Source organism: Leucoraja erinacea, unplaced genomic scaffold (genome assembly GCF_028641065.1).
Source record: "Leucoraja erinacea ecotype New England unplaced genomic scaffold, Leri_hhj_1 Leri_105S, whole genome shotgun sequence".
Classification (NCBI taxonomy): domain Eukaryota; kingdom Metazoa; phylum Chordata; class Chondrichthyes; order Rajiformes; family Rajidae; genus Leucoraja; species Leucoraja erinaceus.
In genome coordinates this window covers 101,897-122,549 of record NW_026575297.1, presented here as the reverse complement: position 1 = coordinate 122,549, position 20,653 = coordinate 101,897, and the positions used below count along the sequence as shown (strand labels likewise).

Here is a 20,653-nt window from a genome sequence, read left to right as displayed (position 1 = left end):
CAGATGTGGCCCTTGTGTCTAAAGGGATCAGGGGGTATGGAGAGAAGGCAGGCACAGGATACTGAGTTGGATGATCAGCCATGATCATATTGAATGGTGGTGCAGGCACGAAGTGCCGAATGGCCTACTCCTGCACCTATTTTCTATGTTTCTATGATACAGGATGAACTGTTCGTGATGAAGGTTGCTTACTTGGCTGACTTCTTCACCGAGGTAAATTCCTTGAGCCTGTCACTTCAAGGAAACCTCCCAATACTACACACGGCTCATGACAAAGTGAAAGCGTTCAGGAGGAAGAATCACCTTTACCAGAGAAGAGTCCAGGATGGTGACACAACTATCTTCCCTGAGATGATGACTCTCCTGGATGCTATGCCAAAAGCTGAATGCCACTTCCACGAGGAGATCTCAACCCACCTTCTGGTAATTAGTGAAGCCATCGAACGTTACTTTCACGGACTGGACGACTGCTCTCATGATGAGTGGATTGTCCGACCCTTTTCCGTTGAAGACGGTGCCATCAGCGATACTGACATGGCTGCGAAAGTTGAATTTTACCAAATTCATGAAGATGCTCAGCTCAAGAGTGACTTCATGGAACAAGCACCACATTTGGCTGAAAATGAAGGACTGTCCTGTTCTTTTGAAGAGGGCCCTAACCCTATTGTTCCAGTCACCCTCAACCTATCGCTGTGTGGCTGGATTTTACTTCGGAGTCACGTGAGTGACTACGTGAAGAACCCACCCAGTGCGCAGGCGCGGCATTACGCCAGCAGCGCAACAGCGGCGGCAGCTGGAGTCAGGCTCTCCAGCTGCAGGATAAAACAAGACCTCAGGTAAGTGAGTTTTTTGTATTATGGAGAAAGCAGTCGCTAACATGGCAACACGTAAGCGACTAGCAAAACGGACTGCCTGCCCAACTCCCCCCGAGGAGGGTTCGACATCCGGGCGGCAGCCACTGGCGGCGGGAGAGCAGTTTGAACGCTCCCATACACCCGACCCCGAGCCGCTCCCTGTGCCGCCGACTTCAACACCGCGCACAGGGAGGAAATCCACCCGCAAAACGGACCGGCCGGTGGTCTCCGACTCGTCGGAGGAACGGGAACGGTCTCCACCTGCAAAACGGAGAGACAGCCGCTTGAGCTGTATGAGGCAGCTCCTCGAGCAGATGCTCGAGCAGGAGATGCAGGAAAAGCATCACCACGGAGGACGGGCTGAGGCCTCCTCCAAATTGTCACCACACCCCTCTGCTCCCTCCTTGTTTGAGGTTAGCAAGGGAGGCCAGGACTGGGCTGGCTTATCTCATGGGCAGGCGGACGACTGTGCAAGTATGCCAGGGGAGCAGGAGCAAGAAGAGCTGCTGGGTGTAGTTGACCGATATGCGGCACCCCCGAGGGCTGGGAGAATGCTGGACCCAAGAATGGCAGCAAGTATCAACCGGCTCTCTAACAAGCCCCTCCAGGAGAAGGTACTCCAAGAGGCACTCGAGACCTACACAGCACCCGAGAACTGTGAGGCGCTGCGGGTCAAGACTGTTAATGGCCAAATTTGGAGCCAGCTAGGCCAACACATCAGAAGAGTCAAGAGTCAAGAGTCAATTTAATTGTCATTTGGACCCCTGGAGGTCCAAACAAAATGCCGTTTCTGCAGCCGTACATTACACACAAATAGACCCCAGACACAACATAATTACATTTAACATAAACATCCATCACATAGCTGTGATGGAAGGCCAAATAAACTTATCTCTCCACTGCACTCTCCCCCCCCGATGTCAGAGTCAAAGTCATAGCCCCCGGCTGGCGATGGCGATTGTCCCGCGGCCATTAAAGCCACGCCGGGTGGTGCGAGGTCGCACACCGGGTCTTGATGTTGGAGCCCCCGGTGTGCGCTCGCAGAGTCCGCGGCCATTCCAGCCGCGCGGGGCAGTGGTGTTAGGCCCTGCTCCAGGAGCTCTTCGACCCCGCAACTCGGGCGGGAGAAGCCGCCGTTGCGAGAGCCCCGAAAAGCGGTCTCCCTCCAGGGAGCCGTGGGCTCCCGGCGCCGTCGTCCACAGACCCGCAGCAGCAGCCTCCGACTCTCCGGTAGCAGCAGCAGCAGCAGCGGCAGCAGCAGCGCTCCTCCACCGCTCCACCCGCTCCGGACTCGGCCAGCTCCGCGATGGCAACGGTGAGTCGACACCCGAGTCCCCGGCTTCTTCCTGTTGGAGGCCGCTCCTCGTTGCGGCCTCAACGACACCTGAGACCCGACGAGAAAAGGTCGGGTCTCCAGTGCAGGGAGAGATTCAAAAAGTTTCCCCCCCCCTCCCCCCCCCCCCCCCCCCCCCCCCACACACACACCCCAACATAAAATAACAAAAACTACATAAAAACACAGACAAAAAATAATAAAAACGCGGACAGGCTGCAGAGGCCGCTGCTGGCCAGAGCCGCGCCGCCAACAGGAGCCAAGAACTAAAGATGCAGCGCATCTTGAAGCTCCATACCGCGGCCATCACCGCCTTTGCTCGGTCTGCTGAGAATACCGACCTCACCACCCCTCAACAGGATGTCCTCGCACTTATGTGCAATACCCACTTCGAAATGAACAATCTGAGGCGGGAAAACATCAGGCCTGCCCTCAACCCCAAATATGCGGGGCTATGTAGAGCCCCTGCGCCAGAGAGAGAGGCACTGCTATTTGGGGCTGACCTTGGGAAAAGGCTAAAGGAACTCGAAGAGGCTGCCAAACCTGTGGGCCTCATGAGGGCAGGACCAGCGCCGAGCAGGGCGAAGACACCCAGTTGGCAGCACCCCTCGGCATCCACCAGCAGATACCGGACTGGTGAAAGCCTGGCGACCGCTCCTCACTACCCCCACAGCTCTTTTTTAGAGAGGGGCCCAGAGCGGAGCCGTGGGAAGATGCGCCGCCCTGTGACAGTACCATCAAGAACGCCATCGACCCAAACCTACAAACGAAGACGCTCCCAAAAATGAACTTGGAGGTAGGTGGGTCTGGTTCCTGTCAACATACACTGAACAAGGGTGCTCTATTAACAGGAGGGCGATTACGCTTGTTCAAAAATGTTTGGTGTACTATCACTAACAATAAATACATACTCAACAGTATTAGTGGATACAAAATTGAATTTAAAACAGGCATAATACCGCCGGTTCAGCATATACCCCAAAGGGTATTCCTTCCCACTGAAAAAGAGAAGCGGGAAGGACAGGCTGAACTAGAAAGGCTCATGTCAAAAGGAGTCATTGAAAGGACCAGACATGAGCCATTGGAATTTGTATCAAACATATTTACCAAAACCAAAAAAGATGGTGGATGTCGCATCATCATTGATCTAACATCACTAAATCAATCTGTTGAGTATCTACATTTCAAAATGGAGACATTTGTCACTGCCAGACAACTGATCTCAAAGGGATACTTCATGGCAAGCATAGATATCAAAGATGCTTACTATTTAGTACCCATTCATAAGGATCATTTTAGATACCTAAAATTTATCTGGATGGGGCAACAATGGCAGTATAGAACATTGCCCAATGGCCTAACGTCAGCTCCCAGATTATTTACCAAAATTCTTAAAGTAGCCATGAAAATACTAAGAGAACAAAAATATCTAGTCATGGCTTATCTGGACGATATTCTCATATTGGGAAGAACCAAGGAATTAGCTGTGGCAGCAGTTTTAGCTACTAAACAGCTCCTTGAAACGTTGGGATTTGTTCTACACCCAGATAAATCAAAATTGAAGCCGTCAACTAACATGGACTATCTAGGCTTCACCATTGATTCAATCCACATGACTGTTACTCTGCCAAGGGATAAAAAGGTTGCATTAGCACAAGCATGCAACAATTTAATCGTTAACAAACAACCAAGGATCCGGCATGTTGCCAGAGTAATTGGAAGTATAGTAGCAGCATTTCCAGCTACACAATTTGGACCCTTGCATTATCAAAATCTGCAAAGAGCAAGGGCACATGCACTACATCAAAGTAGGGGGCATTATGACCGAACAATGTATTTACCCACTGAAGCTATATCAGAACTTCAGTGGTGGTCAGAAAATGTTTGGCACAGTTACAGTCCCATTGTCATCACTAATCCTAACTTAGTCATCAGGACGGATGCCAGTGCTTTAGGCTGGGGAGCTACTAACTCTATATCCAGCACAGGTGGCAGATGGACTAATTCAGAGTCATCGCTACTACACTCACTAGGCATAAACTATTTGGAAATGCTGGCCGCCTATTATGGGCTAAAAGCATATGCATCTAAGATGCAGCACGTGCATGTTAGGTTACAGATCGACAATACAACGGTGGTGGCATACATCAAACACATGGGTGGCATAAAATCATTATCATGCGACAAATTGGCTAATACAATCTGGCAATGGTGTGTCAAGAGACATATTTGGTTATCAGCTGCCTATCTACCAGGTAAGCTAAACACAGTGGCAGACACCAGGTCACGAAAATTCAATGATAACATCGAATGGATGTTAGATCCAAAAATTTTTGCAAAAATTATCAAGCAATATGGAACGCCAGATATAGATTTGTTTGCGTCTAGATTGAATCACCAGTTACCCATGTATGTGGCTTGGGAACCAGACCCAGAGGCAGCAGCGGTAGATGCCTTCACGCTGGATTGGGGAAATTTCTTCTTCTATGCTTTCCCTCCCTTCTGCCTCATCAGTCGGGTACTCCAGAAAATACAGACAGACTCTGCTTCTGGAATTTTGGTCGTACCCGACTGGCCTACCCAACCATGGTTCCCAGTCTTTCACGACATGGTGGTCGAGTCACCAATGGTCTTTCATAGTGACCCACAACTACTGACTCACCCAGTATCCGGCATGAGTCATCCATGCCATCAAAATTTAAAACTCCTGGTTTGTAGGTTTTAACCAGGCCTTACCAGGGACTGGGTCTATCAGAACGAACAATCACCACCATGTCGGCAGCCCTGCGGGACTCAACAAAGAAGCAGTACCTGACATACGTCAAGAAATGGGAGCAATACTGCTTGGACGCAGGGACGTCGTATGAGACAGCCTCAATCACCGACGTGTTGGAGTTCCTGGCCCACTTACACCATGACCAGAAGATGAGCTACAGTGCCGTGAATGCAGCACGAAGTGCCCTGTCTGCTTACCTCAGACCAACAGGACACCATAGCATAGGGTCCCACCCGCTAGTCATAAAGCTCCTCAAGGGGATTTACAACAACAAACCCCCTACACCCAGATATACCCATGTATGGGATATTAGTGTCGTGTTATCACACCTCAGAGGATGGCCACCGGCGGGATCCCTCAGTCTAGAGCAATCTACTCTTAAGACACTCATGCTAATGGCGCTCGTCTCTGCACAAAGGGTCCAGTCGTTACACAAACTACGACTGGACAACATGGTAACTACCCCAGACTGCATCACATTTGTCATGCCGGGTTTAGTTAAACAAAGTAGGCCAGGTATGCCCAACTCACCATTAATCTTCCGGGCCTACCCTCCAGAACCTAGGCTATGTGTAGTGACCCACATACACAACTATGTAGACACAACCCATAAACTTAGAGGGAGTGAAAAAGCCTTATGGGTCAGCCACAGGAAGCCTTTTGGACGGGTAACCAGCCAAACCATATCTAGGTGGTTAAAACAGGTCCTGAAAGCTGCAGGGATTAATACTGACGTTTTTAAATCCCATTCCACCAGGGCAGCATCTACGTCAGCGGCGGAACGGATGGATGTTCCCATAGACCACATCCTAAGCACAGCAGGATGGTCAAGGGAGTCGACGTTCCGAATATTTTATGACAAACCGCTGATGAAAAAAGATTTGTTTGCAGAAAAGATTTTAGAAACTGTAAATTTATAATTTAAGCCCAAGGGAGCTATTTTGATTTGTTATTGTTTAATAAACATTTTTGTTTTAAAAAACAAACAGATTCGTTGGTCTTTAGATACCACTTCCTCCCTCAAAAACTTCGGCAGCGAGTGATACAGCTGTTACACGGTTTGAAATCACAGACCTTTGAAGTCTTCACGTAGTCACTCACGTGACTCCGAAGTAAAATAGTAAGATTAAACGAGTACTTACCAGTACGAAGTTTGATCTGTATTTTATGAGGAGTTACGATGAGGGATTACGTGCCCTCCGCTCCCACCCTCAGTATATGGATCAAACTAGAAAACTGATGTCTCTTTAATCTTTGCTATCTTTACTTCAAATATTGTGTCTACCTGTGATTCCACACCGCTGCTTGGAAGTATGCCGCGCCTGCGCACTGGGTGGGTTCTTCACGTAATCCCTCATCGTAACTCCTCATAAAATACAGATCAAACTTCGTACTGGTAAGTACTCGTTTAATCTTACTATTCTCAACCATGGTAACTCTGAAAATGAAGGCATGCAATAGGCTTGTGATCGGCACTGACATGAGGTGCTGCCTGTCGAGCATTCGTCCTCGTTTTGATCGCCTGATGGCTGCGAAGCAATTTCAGCCATCCCATTGACTGGCAGACATGTCTTAATAAATCGGGCTGATTTTTATTTCAATTTTTGTTTTGGGGGTCACGGTACTGACCAAGAATGTCTGATGGGGTCGTAAGGCCTAAAACGTTAAGAACCACTGGAATAGAGAGCTAGGGATCATTTCAGGCAAATGCGATCAGTTTAACTCTAACATTGTGTTCGGCAAAAAACATTGTGGGCCGAAGGAGCCGTTCCTATGCTGTTTAAAAAGAATGCAAAATTTACTGAGTTTGCACATTCTCTGTCTATATCATCATTGTGGGAGGGGAGGGTACGTATGTTCGGATATAGAAAGAGAATGCTGGAAACACTCAGTGCATCAGCCCCTCGACCTTGAAACATTTACATGTTTCTCTCTGCACAAATGCAGTCCCAACGCCTGCGAAAAAACTCCAGCATTTATCGGTATATAGTTTACCTTCCAGCATGTTTTTTTGTTTATTGCAGCATGGCTGATAACTTCCCCAGCAAATGCAACGCCGATGATAGCTTTCAGTCGGAGTTATAGGAAATAATGAGCTTCATGAATGCAACAGAAAATGTCTCAGAATAGCGGTCACGAGGATACGACAAAACAAAAGCCTGACCACCAATAGGAATCCTTCACTTTGTGATTCCTCATTTGCATACAGTCATCTATTAACAAGCGCGCACGAGGTTATTTCGGCATAATTACTATCTCCGACCATGCCTGAATTGGGATCGAAACGCAGAGCGTCGAAGAAGGTGGCAAAGAAAGCGCCCACTAAAAAGACAAGCAAAGGTGAAACGAAACAAAGAAAAACAAGGAAGCACACCTACAGTGTATACATCCACAAAGTGCTGAAGCAGGTTCACCCCGATACAAGCATCTCTTCCTCGGCTATGAATATCATCAACTCTTTCATCGACGACATCTTCGAGCGCATCGCCTCCGAGGCTTCTCGTCTTATCCGGTACAGCAAACGGCTGACCATCTCTTCTCGAGAAATCCAGACCTCCGTACGTCTTCTGCTGCCTGGGGAACTAGCCAAGCATGCCGTCTCTGAAGGAACAAAAGCGGTCACTAAATACACCAGCTCCAGATAAAGATTTATGCTGCACCATATCACAACCCAAAGGCTCTTTTCAGAGCCATTTAAAACAACTGAAGGACGACCAATATTTTATTTTTGTGGATAACAATACGGGCAGGATTTCATGAAAAACTCCGCGTCAGTCACTGACTAATCTGACCATTTAATCACGTTAACCCCATGTGAATTAATTACTTTGATTTTGCATGGCGCAATAACATAATCACTTTAAATTTGTTTAAATTCCCGATTAGCAATATGACACACTAGCTGTAAGTTCTGATAAACATCACTGTCTATGATACACCTACTTTTGTGCCATAGAATCATACAACATATGGTCCTTCAGCCCAACGTCTATGCGATCAAGTTTGTCCATCTATGTTCGTCCTCCCTGGCCATTTGACCTGAACCATTTACTTGTTTTTTCTCTGCACAGATGCAGCCACGCCTGCTATTTTTTTCCTGCATTTATCGGTATATTTCACCTTCCTGCATCTGTTTTTTTTCTGTTTGTTTCGGCATGACTGATAACTTCCCCAGCAAATGCAACGCCAATGATAACTTTTAGTCAGAGCTATTGGAAATAAAGAGCGTCATAAACGCAGCAGAAATTGTCTCAGAGTTGCGGTCACGTGGATTCTATATCTCTCGCGCGTTCGACGTTATAATGTGCAAAGATCCTAGAGGAGCGCTCCTCTAGGATCTTTGATAATGTGTATGAAATACTGCGGACGTTACTGATTCGCCAACTGGCAACAATTATTCAAGAAGGAACTGCAGATGCTGGAAAATCGAAGGTCCACAAATAGGCTGGAGAAACTCAGCGGGTGCAGCAGCATCTATGGAGCGAAGGAAATAGGCAACATTTCGGGCCGAAACCCTATTACCTATTTCCTTCGCTCCATAGATGCTGCTGCACCCGCTGAGTTTCTCCAGCCTTTTTGTGTACCTGGCAACAATTATTGTTCAGCTCAAACTGGATATGACAAGAGCCAGACCACCAATAGGAATCCTTCACTTTGTGATTCCTCATTTGCATACACTCGTCTATTAAAGAGCGCGCACGACACACTTTCGGCATAACGACTAACGCCAACCATGCCTGAATCAGTATCAAAACGCGGAGCCTCGAAGACAGTTGCAAAGAAAGCGCCCAGTAAAAAGATAGGCAAAGGTGAAACGAGACAAAAAAAAACAAGGAAGCACACCTACAGCGTATACATCCACAAAGTGCTGAAGCAGGTTCACCCGGATACATGCATCTCTTCCTCGGCTATGAATATCATCAACTCTTTCATTGACGACACCTTCGAGCGCATCGCCTCCGAGGCTTCTCGTCTTATCCGGTACAGCAAACGGCTGACCATCTCTTCTCGGGAAATCCAGACCTCCGTACGTCTTCTGCTGCCTGGGGAACTAGCCAAGCATGCCGTCTCCGAAGGAACAAAAGCGGTCACTAAATACACCAACTCCAGATAAAAACGTATGCTGCACCATATTACAACCCAACGGCTCTTTTCAGAGCCATTTAAAATAACAGAAGGACGACCAACATTTTTGTGGATAGAAACAGAAAATAGGTGCAGGAGGAGGCCATTCGGCCCTTCGAACCAGCACCCGCATTCATCGTGATCATGGCTGATCGTCCCCAATCAATAATCCGTGCTTGCCCACTCCTCATATCCCTTGACTCCACTGGACCCTATAACTCTATCTAACTATCTTAAATCCATCCCGTGATTTTGCCTCCACTGCCCTCTGGCAGAGAATTCTACAAATTCACAACTCTGGGTGAAAACGTTTTTTCTCACCTCCTTCAAATTAGGAGATCAAAAATGTACACAATACTCCAGGTGTGGTCTTACCGGAGCAGTATACAACTGCAGAAGAACCTCTACTCCCATACTGAAATCCTCTTGTTATAAAGGCCAACATTCCATTTGCTTTCTTCACTGCCTGCTGTACCTGCACGCCAACGTTCAGTGACTGGTGTACCTCCCCCTTACCTAACCTAACCCCATTGAGATAATAATCTACCCCCTTGTTTTTGTTACCAAAGTGGATAACCTCACATTTATCTATATTATACTGCATCTGGCACGCAAGGGGGAGGTACAGCGAAACCTGGGTGTCCTTGTACACCAGTCACTGAATGTTGGCGTGCAGGCACAGTTCACACTGCCACCCAGCTTTGTGTCATCCACAAACTTGCTAGTGTTGCTCCTAATTTCCTCCTCCAAATCATTAATATATATGGTGAACAGTTGCGGCCCTAACACCGAGCCTTGCGGCACTCCACACGCCAGTGCTTGCCATTCTCAAAAGGACCCGTTCACTCCTACTCTTTGCTTCCTGTCTGCCAACCAATTTTCTATCCATGTCAACACCCTACCATGTGCTCTAATTTTAGTTACCAGTCTCCCGTGCGGGACCTTATCAAAGGTGTTCTGAAAGTCTAGATACACTACATCCACTGGCTCCCCTTCATACATTTTACTTGTCACATCCTCAAAAAATTCCAGAAGATTAGTCAAGCATGATTTTCCTTTCATAAATTCATGCTGACTTGGATTAATCCTTTTACAGGTATCCAAATGCCCCATTTAATAATTGACTCCAGCATCCTTCCCACCACCAAAGTCAGGCTAACTGGTCTGTAATTTCCAGTTTTCCCACTCGCTCCTTTCTTGAAAAGTGGGATAACATTAGCTATCCTCCAATCCACAGGAACTCATCCTGAATCTATTGAACATTGGATAATGATCACCAATGTGTCCACTATTTCTAGAGCCACCTCCCTGAGGACCCTGGGATGCAGTCCATCAGGCCCTGGGGATTTATCATCCTTCACTCCCATAGGCCTACCCAATACTATCTCTTGCCTAATGAAAATTTCTTTCAGTTCCTCAATCCCCTTAGATCCTCTGTCCTCCAGTACTTCAGGGAGATTGTCTGTGTCTTCCTTAGTGAAGACAGATCCGAAGTACCTGTTCAACTCTTCTGGCATTTCCTTGTTCCCCATAATAATTGCACCCGTGTCTGCCTTAAAGGCACCCACATTTGACTTGCTATTCTTTTTCCCTTAACATATCTAAAGAAGCTTTTACTGTCCTTCTTTATATTCCAGGCCAGCTTCCCTTCGTACTTCATCTTTTCAACCCGTATTGCCTGTTTTGTTTCCTTCTGTTGTCCTATGAAATTTCGTAATCCTCTGGCTTCTGGATACACTTTGCTGTGTTATCCATGTTTTCTTTTAGTTTTATTCTATCCCTAAATTATCTTGTCAGCCACGGTTGCCTCCTACTACCCTTGGAAACTTTCTTTCTTTTTGGAATGAAATGATCCTGCGTCTTCCGGATTATGCCCAGAATTTCCTGCCATTGCTGTTCCACCGTCATTCCTGTTAGGATCCCTTTCCAGTCTACCTTGGCCACCTCCTCTCTCATGCTTTCATAGTCCCCTTTATTCAACAATCCGATTTAGCCTTCCCCTTTACCTCGAGTTCTCTTATCATATCTGGTTCATTGGACAACACTGAATCCAGAATTGCCTTTTCTCTGGTTGCCTCCATTACAAGCTTCTCTAAGAATCCATCTTGGAGGCACTCTACAAACTCTCTTTCTTGGCGTCCTGAACCAACCTGATTTTCCCAGACTACCTGCATATTGAAATCCCCCATCACCGCAGTGGCATTACCTTTGTTACATGCCAGTTTTAACTCCTGCTGCAACTTGCACCCGACATCCTATTAAGTTGAGGAATTGCAAAGGCAAGAAGACACTAATTGGTGTTATCTACAGACTATTTGGGAGTATGTAGATAACACCAATTAGTGTCTTCTTGCCTTTCCAATTCCTCAACTTAATCCACAGTGACTGTACCTCGGCAGTCCCTATGTCTTCCCTCACAAGGGACTGAATTCCATTCCTCACCAGAAGAGCTACCCCCCCCTCCTCCCCCCCTGTGCTCACTGTCTGTCCTTTCATTAGGATGTATAACGCTGAATATTAAATTCCCAGACCCGATCCTCCTACAGCCACGTCTCGGAAGTGTCACAGCTGGCGTCCTGGTGCCATCGCAACAACCTGGAGCTCAATGCTCTTAAGACAGTGGAATTTATTGTAGACTTTAGGAGAGCTCCCCATCCCCTCACCTCACTCACCATCAACAACACCACAGTCACATCTATGGAGTATTTTAAGTTCCTGGGAACCATCATCTCCAAGGACCTTAAATGGGGGGCCACCATCGACTCCACAATCAAAAAGGCACAACAGAGGATGTACTTTCTGCGGCAGCTGATGAAGCACAATCTGCCACAAGCAATGATGGTCCAATTCTATACGGCCATCGCAGAATCTGTCCTCACCTTCTCCATCATGGTCTGGTTTGGCTCAGCAAGACACCAAGCACAACACCCCAAGGCTGCAGCGAATCGTCCAATCAGCTGAGAAGGTTATTGGCTGCAACCTTCCCTCCATCGATGAACTGTACACTTCAAGGGCCAGGAAGCGTGCGGGTAAGATCATCTCTGACTCCTCTCACCCTGGCCACAAACTCTTTGAAACACTTTCCCCTGGAAAGCGACTGGACTGTCAAAGTCACAGCCAGACATCAAAACAGCCTCTTTGCTCTGGTATTTTATTTAATTCACATGTTTAACCAATAAAGTTTTATTATTAATGTTTAATGTTTTATGTATGTCACTGTCAATGTCACTGTAAACTGTCACTGTATGTCACGTTGTCACTTGTGGGCGGAACGCCAATGCAAATTCCTTGTATGTGAATACTTGGCCAATAAACTTATTCAATTCAATTCAGTTTATTTGAAGTAATACACTTGTTCATCTACATGGTGTGAACTTTTGATTTGTTACCCACACAAAATTATGCATATGACGATTTATTTATTGGTGTATATACGTTGGACATTTTGTCCTTTTGGGTAAGCAAGGGGGTGGGGCTATCATTGTTTGAAATATGTTGAATTTTACATCACTTTCATTGGTTTGTTGATATTCGAAACACTGCAACCTTGTATATCTCGCACAAAAAATGATGTAAATTATGTAAATCTTACCATGAATGACAGAAATAAAAAGTGTTTATGAAGTTCAATGTTGAATTATTTAAAATTATGATCTTTGGTCCAAATATCTCTCTGACCTTCTGTGGGACGCTGTGTTATTGGAGCATCAAAACAGTCGTCATCCGCATCCTTTAATCTCATTGGTTGAAATGTGGCAAGGATGAAGCTTTCTGATTGGCTGTTACATTTTCGATCCGTCTATGCAGATGAGATGTCCAGTTACTTTACAAACGATTTACTGCTGGCTGTTGGCTGATTTAAATTTTCAAACCTGCAAATGAAACTGTCAGTTTCAGAAATTTGAAGTATATTAAATGCTTTAAAATATCCTAAAGATTGTTCATTGGGACAATTTCAATCTGAATATTTGAGTGACTTTAGGAAAAAAAAATTCTGCTTTGTATTGCACACTCCAGACAATTCTTCATTCATTTCTGCATTTCTTTCTGTTACAAAATCTTGAAGTGTAACATCATCGTTCAATGTGTACATGTCTCTATTTCAAAAGAAGTTCAGACAAAATTTGTTTTCTGCAGTCATACAACAAGAAAAGAACCAAGACACACAAACCAGTCTGTGAGGTTAGACAAGCACACCTCTTCAACCCTCACCCTGAACACCGGCGTTCCACAGGGCTGTGTGCTGAGCCCCCTCCTCTACTCCCTCTTCACCTATGACTGCACACCTGTACATGGTACTAATACCATCATCAAGTATGCAGATGATACAACGGTGATTGGCCTCATCAGCAACAACGATGAGCTGGCCTACAGGGAGGAGGTCCAGCACTTAGCAGCATGGTGCGCTGACAACAACCTGGCCCTTAACTCCAAGAAGACCAAGGAGCTCATTGTAGACTTCAGGAAGTCCAGAGGCGGCACGCACACCCCCATCCACATTAACGGGACGGAGGTGGAACGTGTTTCTAGCTTCAGGTTCCTGGGAGTCAACATCTCCGATGACCTCTCTTGGACCCACAATACCTCTACTCTGATCAAGAAGGCTCATCAGCGTCTCTTCTTCCTGAGGAGACTGAAGAAGGTCCATCTGTCTCCTCAGATCCTGGTGAACTTCTACCACTGCACCATCGAGAGCATCCTTACCAACTGCATCACAGTATGGTATGGCAACTGCTCTGTCTCCGACCGGAAGGCATTGCAGAGGGTGGTGAAAATTGCCCAACGCATCACCGGTTCCTCGCTCCCCTCCATTGAGTCTGTCCAAAGCAAGCGCTGTCTGCGGAGGGCGCTCAGCATCGCCAAGGACTGCTCTCACCACAACCATGGACTGTTTACCCTCCTACCATCCGGGAGGCGCTACAGGTCTCTCCGTTGCCGAACCAGCAGGTCGAGGAACAGCTTCTTCCCGGCGGCTGTCACTCTACTCAACAACGTACCTCGGTGACTGCCAATCACCACCCACCCCCCGGACACTTATTATTATTTATTCAAATCGTTTGCTATGTCGCTCTTCAAGGGAGATGCTAAATGCATTTCGTTGTCTCTGTACTGTACACTGACAATGACAATTAAAATTGAATCTGAATCTGAATCTGAATCTGAAACAACACAATTTACACACACATCCATCCCAGTGAATCTCCTTCTCACTGTGATGGAAGGCAAAGTCTTGTCTCTCCCCTGTGTTGCATTCTTCTCCCAATGTTAAAGCCTCTGGCGGGCGATGGCAAGCCCGCGGCCGTTAAAGCCGCGCCGGGCGATGCAAGGCCCCGCTCTGGATCACCCTCAACCCCGCAACTCAGACGGGAGAAGTTGCCGTTGCGGGAACTCCGAAAAGCGGTCTCCCACCAGGGACCCGCGAGCTCCCGATGTCACCGTCCACTGGACCTGCGGCTGGAGCCTCAGAGCACCGGAGCCGGGCCGCAGCAGCGCGCCACCACAGCTCTCCACGCCCCGAAGCCGGCCAGCCCCACGATGGTAAGTCCGCGACGGGAGCCCCCAGGTCGTTCTGGTTGGAGGCCGCTCCACGGTGTTAAGCCCCAACGACAACAGATTTAAATGTTCCCCGCCCGCGAGCTAAAAACAATATAAAAACCATAACAAACAATACATTCAACGGGACAAAAATAAAAAAGACAGACGGACTGCAGAGGCCGCTGCAACATTGGTCGTGCCGCCTGAACAATGAATGTTGGCAACATTAAATTAGCTGCAGCAAATTATTTGCATTTAACTTTTTTTCTTCAACTGTTGATTTGCTGTGTCCACAGAATAATGTCACAAAGAATGTAAAACCTTCTCTGTATACTGTGGAAGTCCATGTGATGATAATGTTATTTAATTTAATAGACAATAGACAATAGGTGCAGGAGTGGGCCATGCGGCCCTTCGAGCCAGCACCGCCATTCAATGTGATCATGGCTAATCAACCCCAATTAGTACCCTGTTCCTACCTTCTTCCCATATCCCCTGACTCCGCTATCTTTACGAGCCCTGGAATAATGGAAAGGATACTTAGAGATAATATAAGCATCTGGATAAACAGGGTCTGATTAGGAACAATCAACATGGATTTGTGCCTGGAAGGTCATGTTTGACTAATCTTCTAGAATTTTTTGAAGAGGTTACTCGGGAAATTGATGAGGGTAAAGCAGTGGATGTTGTATATATGGACTCCAGTAAGGCCTTTAACAAGGTTCCTCATGGAAGGTTGGTTAAGAAGGTTCAATGGTTGGGTATTAATGGTGGAGTAGCAAGATGGATTCAACAGTGGCTGAATGGGGGATGCCAGAGGGTAATGGTGGATGGTTGTTTGTCCGGTTGGAGGCCAGTGACTAGTGGCGTGCCACAGGGATCTGTGTTGGGTCCACTGTTGTTTGTCATGTACATCAATGATCTGGATGATGGTGTGGTAAATTGGATTAGTAAGTATGCAGATGATACTAAGATAGGTGGGGTTGTGGATAATGAAGTAGATTTTCAAAGTCTACAGAGAGATTTATGCCAGTTGGAAGAGTGGGCTGAAAGATGGCAGATGGAGTTTAATGCTGATAAGTGTGAGGTGCTACATCTTGGCAGGACAAATCAAAATAGGACGTACATGGTAAATGGTAGGGAATTGGAGAATGCAGGTGAACAGAGGAATCTGGGAATAACTGTGCACAGTTCCCTGAGTGTAGAATCTCATGTAGATAGGGTGGTATTGGTGTGCTGGCCTTTATAAATCAGAGCATTGAGTATAGAAGTTGGGATGTAATATTAAAATTGTACAAGGCATTGGTGAGGCCAATTCTGGAGCATGGTGTACAATTTTGGTCTCCTAATTATAGGAAGGATGTCAACAAAATAGAGAGAGTACAGAGGAGATTTACTAGAATGTTGCCTGGGTTTCAGCAACTAAGTTACAGAGAAAGGTTGAACAAGTTAGGGCTTTATTCTTTGGAGCGCAGAAGGTTAAGGGGGGACTTGATAGAGGTCTTTAAAATGATGAGAGGGATAGACAGAGTTGACGTGGATAAGCTTTTCCCACTGAGAGTAGGGAAGATTCAAACAAGGGGACATGACTTGAGAATTAAGGGACTGAAGTTTAGGGGTAACATGAGGGGGAACTTCTTTACTCAGAGAGTGGTGGCTGTGTGGAATGAGCTTCCAGTGAAGGTGGTGGAGGCAGGTTCGTTTTTATCATTTAAAAATAAATTGGATAGTTGTATGGACGGGAAAGGAATGGAGGGTTATGGTCTGAGCGCAGGTATATGGGACTAGGGGAGAATACGTGTTCGGCACGGACTAGAAGGGGCGAGATGGCCTGTTTCCGTGCTGTAATTGTTATTATATGGTTATCTAGCTCTCTATTTAAAGTATCCAGAGAACTGTCCTCCACCGCCCTCCGAGGCAGAGAATTCCACAGACTCACAACTCTCTGTGTGAAAAAGTGTTTCCTCATCTCCGTTCTAAATGGCTTACCCCTTATTCTTAAACTGTGGCTCCTGGTTCTGGACTCCCCAAACATCGGGAACATGTTTCCTGACTCTAGCGTGTCTAAACCCTTAATAATGTTATATGTTTCAATAAGAATCCCTTTCATCCTTCTAAACTCCAGAGTATACAAGCCCAGCCGCTCCATCCTCAGTATATGACAGTCCCGCCATCCCGGGAATTAACCTTGTAAACCTACGCTGCACTCCCTCAATAGCAAGGATGTCCGTCCTCAGATAGGGGACCAAAACTGCACACAATACTCCAGGTGTGGTCTCACTAGGGCCCTATACACAAGGACTCTTTGTATCTCTGTGGAATATAGACCCCGTGGAATTATGTAACTGGTTTAGACTGATGGTGGGATGGGAGAGGTGGTGTGTAGCTGTCCATATGCTTTCTGTAAGAGCAGTCGATTTACCAACTGTCTATGTATCTCCCGTAACCCGTTTCAGTTCAGATGCTTACCAAATCGCAGATCAAAAACATGATTAAAGCTCCTTCTACCTCGTCAGGCTTGGGATTCAGATCCTAGTTAGTCACCAAGTTTTTTCTTTGCGACATCCCTGTTTCTTTTGACAACCACTTAAAGTCTATTGTCTCCAGTTCTCAAGTCTAGTTTATTTTCGGATGCGCATGTGTATTGAGGTACAAGAACAATGGAAAACTTGCTTGCAGCAGCATCGCAGGCACACATAGACAACACACAAAAACATAATTTATACATAAATTGTACAAGATAGTGAAAAGAAAAATACTGTGCAAAGAAATCAAAACATTAGATCAAACAGCGCAAACTCTGGTGCAACCTGTTCCACCTTAATCCTTCTGCCCACGATGATTTTGAACCAAAATTTCCTCTCAGCCTTCGCTCCTCCTAAAAGACATTCTCCAGCATTGCAACCAAAGTTCCAGGTCGCAGGGCTGTTCTAAGAAATAGACACAAAATGCTGGATTAACTCAGCCGGGACAGACAGCATCCCCGGAGAGAAGGAATGGGTGATGTTTCAGGTTGAGACCCTTCTTCAGACTGATTTCCGGAAATTTGCATCTACCTTCGATGTAAACCAGTATCTGCAATTCCTTCCCACACTGTTCGAGTAAATCTTGTCTGCACTCTCTGCCGTGCTTTTGCGCTGTACAGTGCAGTGCCCAATATCACAGCCTTAATGAAACCAATGTTTTAAAGAAGTTCAACACAACCTCCTTGCCTTTGTTCCCAGCACCTTCAGTTACAAACCCGTGCAAATGTTTGGCATTGTTGGTACTGCTTATTTTGCATAGTACATATACTGCATAGTGGAGTATCTTGTTCCGCTCTATGATCTTTGGGCAATGCTCTCTCTGGTGGAGTCCTCGAAGGGGCGGCATCTATCTGGCACGTGATTTGTAGCTTGCCATCCAGGGCGGGATGGGGCAGAATCCATGTGTGCATGTGATAGATGTGGCCCGCCATCTGCTCACAGACATGCATCCCGGCTCCAATGCAGAACAAGGTTGCCGATCCCTGCTCTACAATATATATATATATATATATATATATATACACATACAAGTTTACATACCAAGAGTTTATGAGAATGCCATTCATCAAATTTATTTCATTTGGGAACAGATCAAAAACAATAGTTTCTGAACGTTCATTAGTGTTGATGGATGGTAAACGTGTAAACGGCTGCAGATTATGGACGAGCTGCTCTTTATAAGCTGCGATGAGGGAGATACTGTGTAGTTTGCAGAAGGTTCCTAAGCCGAAACATCACCTGTTCATGTTCTCCTGAGATGCTGCCTGACCCGATGAGTAAAAGAACACCTGGAGTTCCTTGTTTTTACTGCAAAGTTGTTTTGTGAAAGCACTGTGAATTAATTTTCATCTCGAATTGTAGTGGGAATCAGGGCAGTTACAAAATGAGTGGAGGGGAGGGGGTGCAACTTTTAACACACTGTATTCACCACAGCAATTAAACGGCCAGCAGCAACAACCACAAAAATGTTTTGCCCACAATTATCGGCTTGAAATTGTCTTTAAATGTGATTACAAAGGCACAAATAAAGAGAAGGAAATTGTGCACTTTCCCTGGTGTTCCAGCGACAGGAATTTTACGGCTACACTGGGGGTATCCCGGACAGCGGATGCTAAAATGTGGAAAAAAAACAAGGTTATTAAATTCGAAGCAGAAATCTTGAGAGCAACATATGTGTTAAAATTATTTGTTGAAATATTAGTAAGATTACTTGATCAAAATTCGGGTGGTTCTGAAAAGAACTGTTGGGTCTTCGGTTTCTTTTGTCCGCACTCTCAGGATCTTTACATGGAGCTGGTGTACTGGCTCACCACCTTTGTTCCTTCTGACACGGCAATCATGGAAAGGTGGAGCCCACAATGATTGTTGGCTGTAGAAAAAGGGATAACGAGGGAATGAAAATAATCAAAACGACAATGAAACTAGTTGGATGACTAGGGCGGCGGAGGGATGGAGAGAGAGGGAATACAAGGGTTATTTGAAATTAGAGAAATTAATATTCCTACCGCTGGGATGTAAGCTGCCCCAACGAAATATGTGGTGCTGTGCTTCCAATTTGCATTTGTCCACGCTCTGACAGTGGAGGAGGCCCAAAACAGAAAGGTCAGTATGGGAATGGGAAGCGGAGGTAAAATGTTTGGTAACTGGGTAAGATGAGGTCTATCCTTCACTCCCAATTGCCTCCCTCTCTGCCCCAATTTGTTTTGTCATGCATTTTAAGATGTCCAATGCAGTAATGCAGACTATCTGCATGATTCCTCCATTTTTGTTCCCTGTTCCCTCATCTTTACGTTTCCTCCCTGGTAAAAAATTGTGGCTCCACTAGTAGATGTTCCCCTTATACTTTGAGGAGACTTATTTTCTCCCTAGTTAGTCTTTTTTTTGTTAAAATATCCCGAAAATATGTTTTGTATTGTTCTTAACCTTCTCTGACAAAGATTATCTCACACCCCTATTAAGCCCTCCTTTACATCACCTAGTCACCTACAGTCCATTCTGTTGGTCATCCAGTATTGCATCCCCCTACTGGCCTTGCCCCTTACTCCAATAGGAAGATGCACACCTTGAATGACCACTATCTCACCAACCAGACGGTCCTTTTCCCTTAAACAACAAACTACAACAAACATTTAATTCCATCAACAGTCACTTTGCCACACTTTGTAACATCAGCTCATGGAGCAGTCCTGCCCTTTTCCATACCTATTTTAACAGAAAAAAAAACTATGGTCACTGGACCCAAAGTCCCCCCACTGACACCTGTCAAATTTCACAAGTATAGAAAACTGTGGAGGAAAATGGGCTAAACATGGCCAAATCACAATTGGAGCAGTTCCCTCCTACAAGACCTTGCATCACTGTGAGATGGGTAGTTGTGGCAGGGACCAACATTTTACATTTTACATTTAACATCATTTTAAAGACATTTGGACAGGTACATGGAGCGGAATGTTTTAACCGTATATCGGCCAAAGTGGGTGGATCGGATGAGTGCAAGATGAGGCATCTTGCTCGGCATACGTAAGTTGGGTTGAATGACTGGTTTCCATGCTGTATTACTTTGTGATTCTATGACCTGTTAAAGAAGTATGAGAGGACAGAACAAAATCAGGGCAGGAAACAAGTTCACAAGTTATAAGACTAGAACCAGGCCATTTGGCCCATTTAGTCCACTCCGCAATGGATCTCTGCCTCCAAATCCCATATTCCTGCCTTCTCCCCATACCCCTTGACACCCATTCTAATCAAGAATTTGTCTATCTCTACCTTAAAAATGACTTGACCTCCACAGCTCTCAGTGGCAATGAATGCCAAAGGTTAACTACCCTCTGACTAAAGAAGTTCCTCGTCACCTCCTTTTTAAAAGAGCACCCTTTAATTCTGATGATGTGACCTCTGGTTCGAGGCTCTCCCATCAGTGGAAACATAATTTCCATATCCATGCTATGCCTTTCATTATTCTGTAAGTTTCAGTGCGGTCCCCCTCAACCTTCAACCTGCAGCA

General features: G+C 45.9%; 2 protein-coding genes across 2 annotated transcripts; both read left to right on the top strand.

Annotated features, from left to right (window-relative positions):
- The first annotated feature begins 7,227 nt into the window (after positions 1 to 7,227).
- Positions 7,228 to 7,608, top strand: LOC129715217 (histone H2B 8-like). The gene has a single exon (XM_055665078.1). It carries the CDS (start codon positions 7,228 to 7,230, stop codon positions 7,606 to 7,608), a length of 381 nt encoding a protein of 126 aa, XP_055521053.1.
- Positions 7,609 to 8,696: 1,088 nt separating this feature from the next.
- On the top strand, positions 8,697 to 9,448 carry LOC129715215 (late histone H2B.L4-like). Its single transcript, XM_055665075.1, has one exon. It carries the CDS (start codon positions 8,697 to 8,699, stop codon positions 9,075 to 9,077), a length of 381 nt encoding a protein of 126 aa, XP_055521050.1. The 3' UTR covers positions 9,078 to 9,448.
- The last annotated feature ends 11,205 nt before the right edge of the window (positions 9,449 to 20,653 follow it).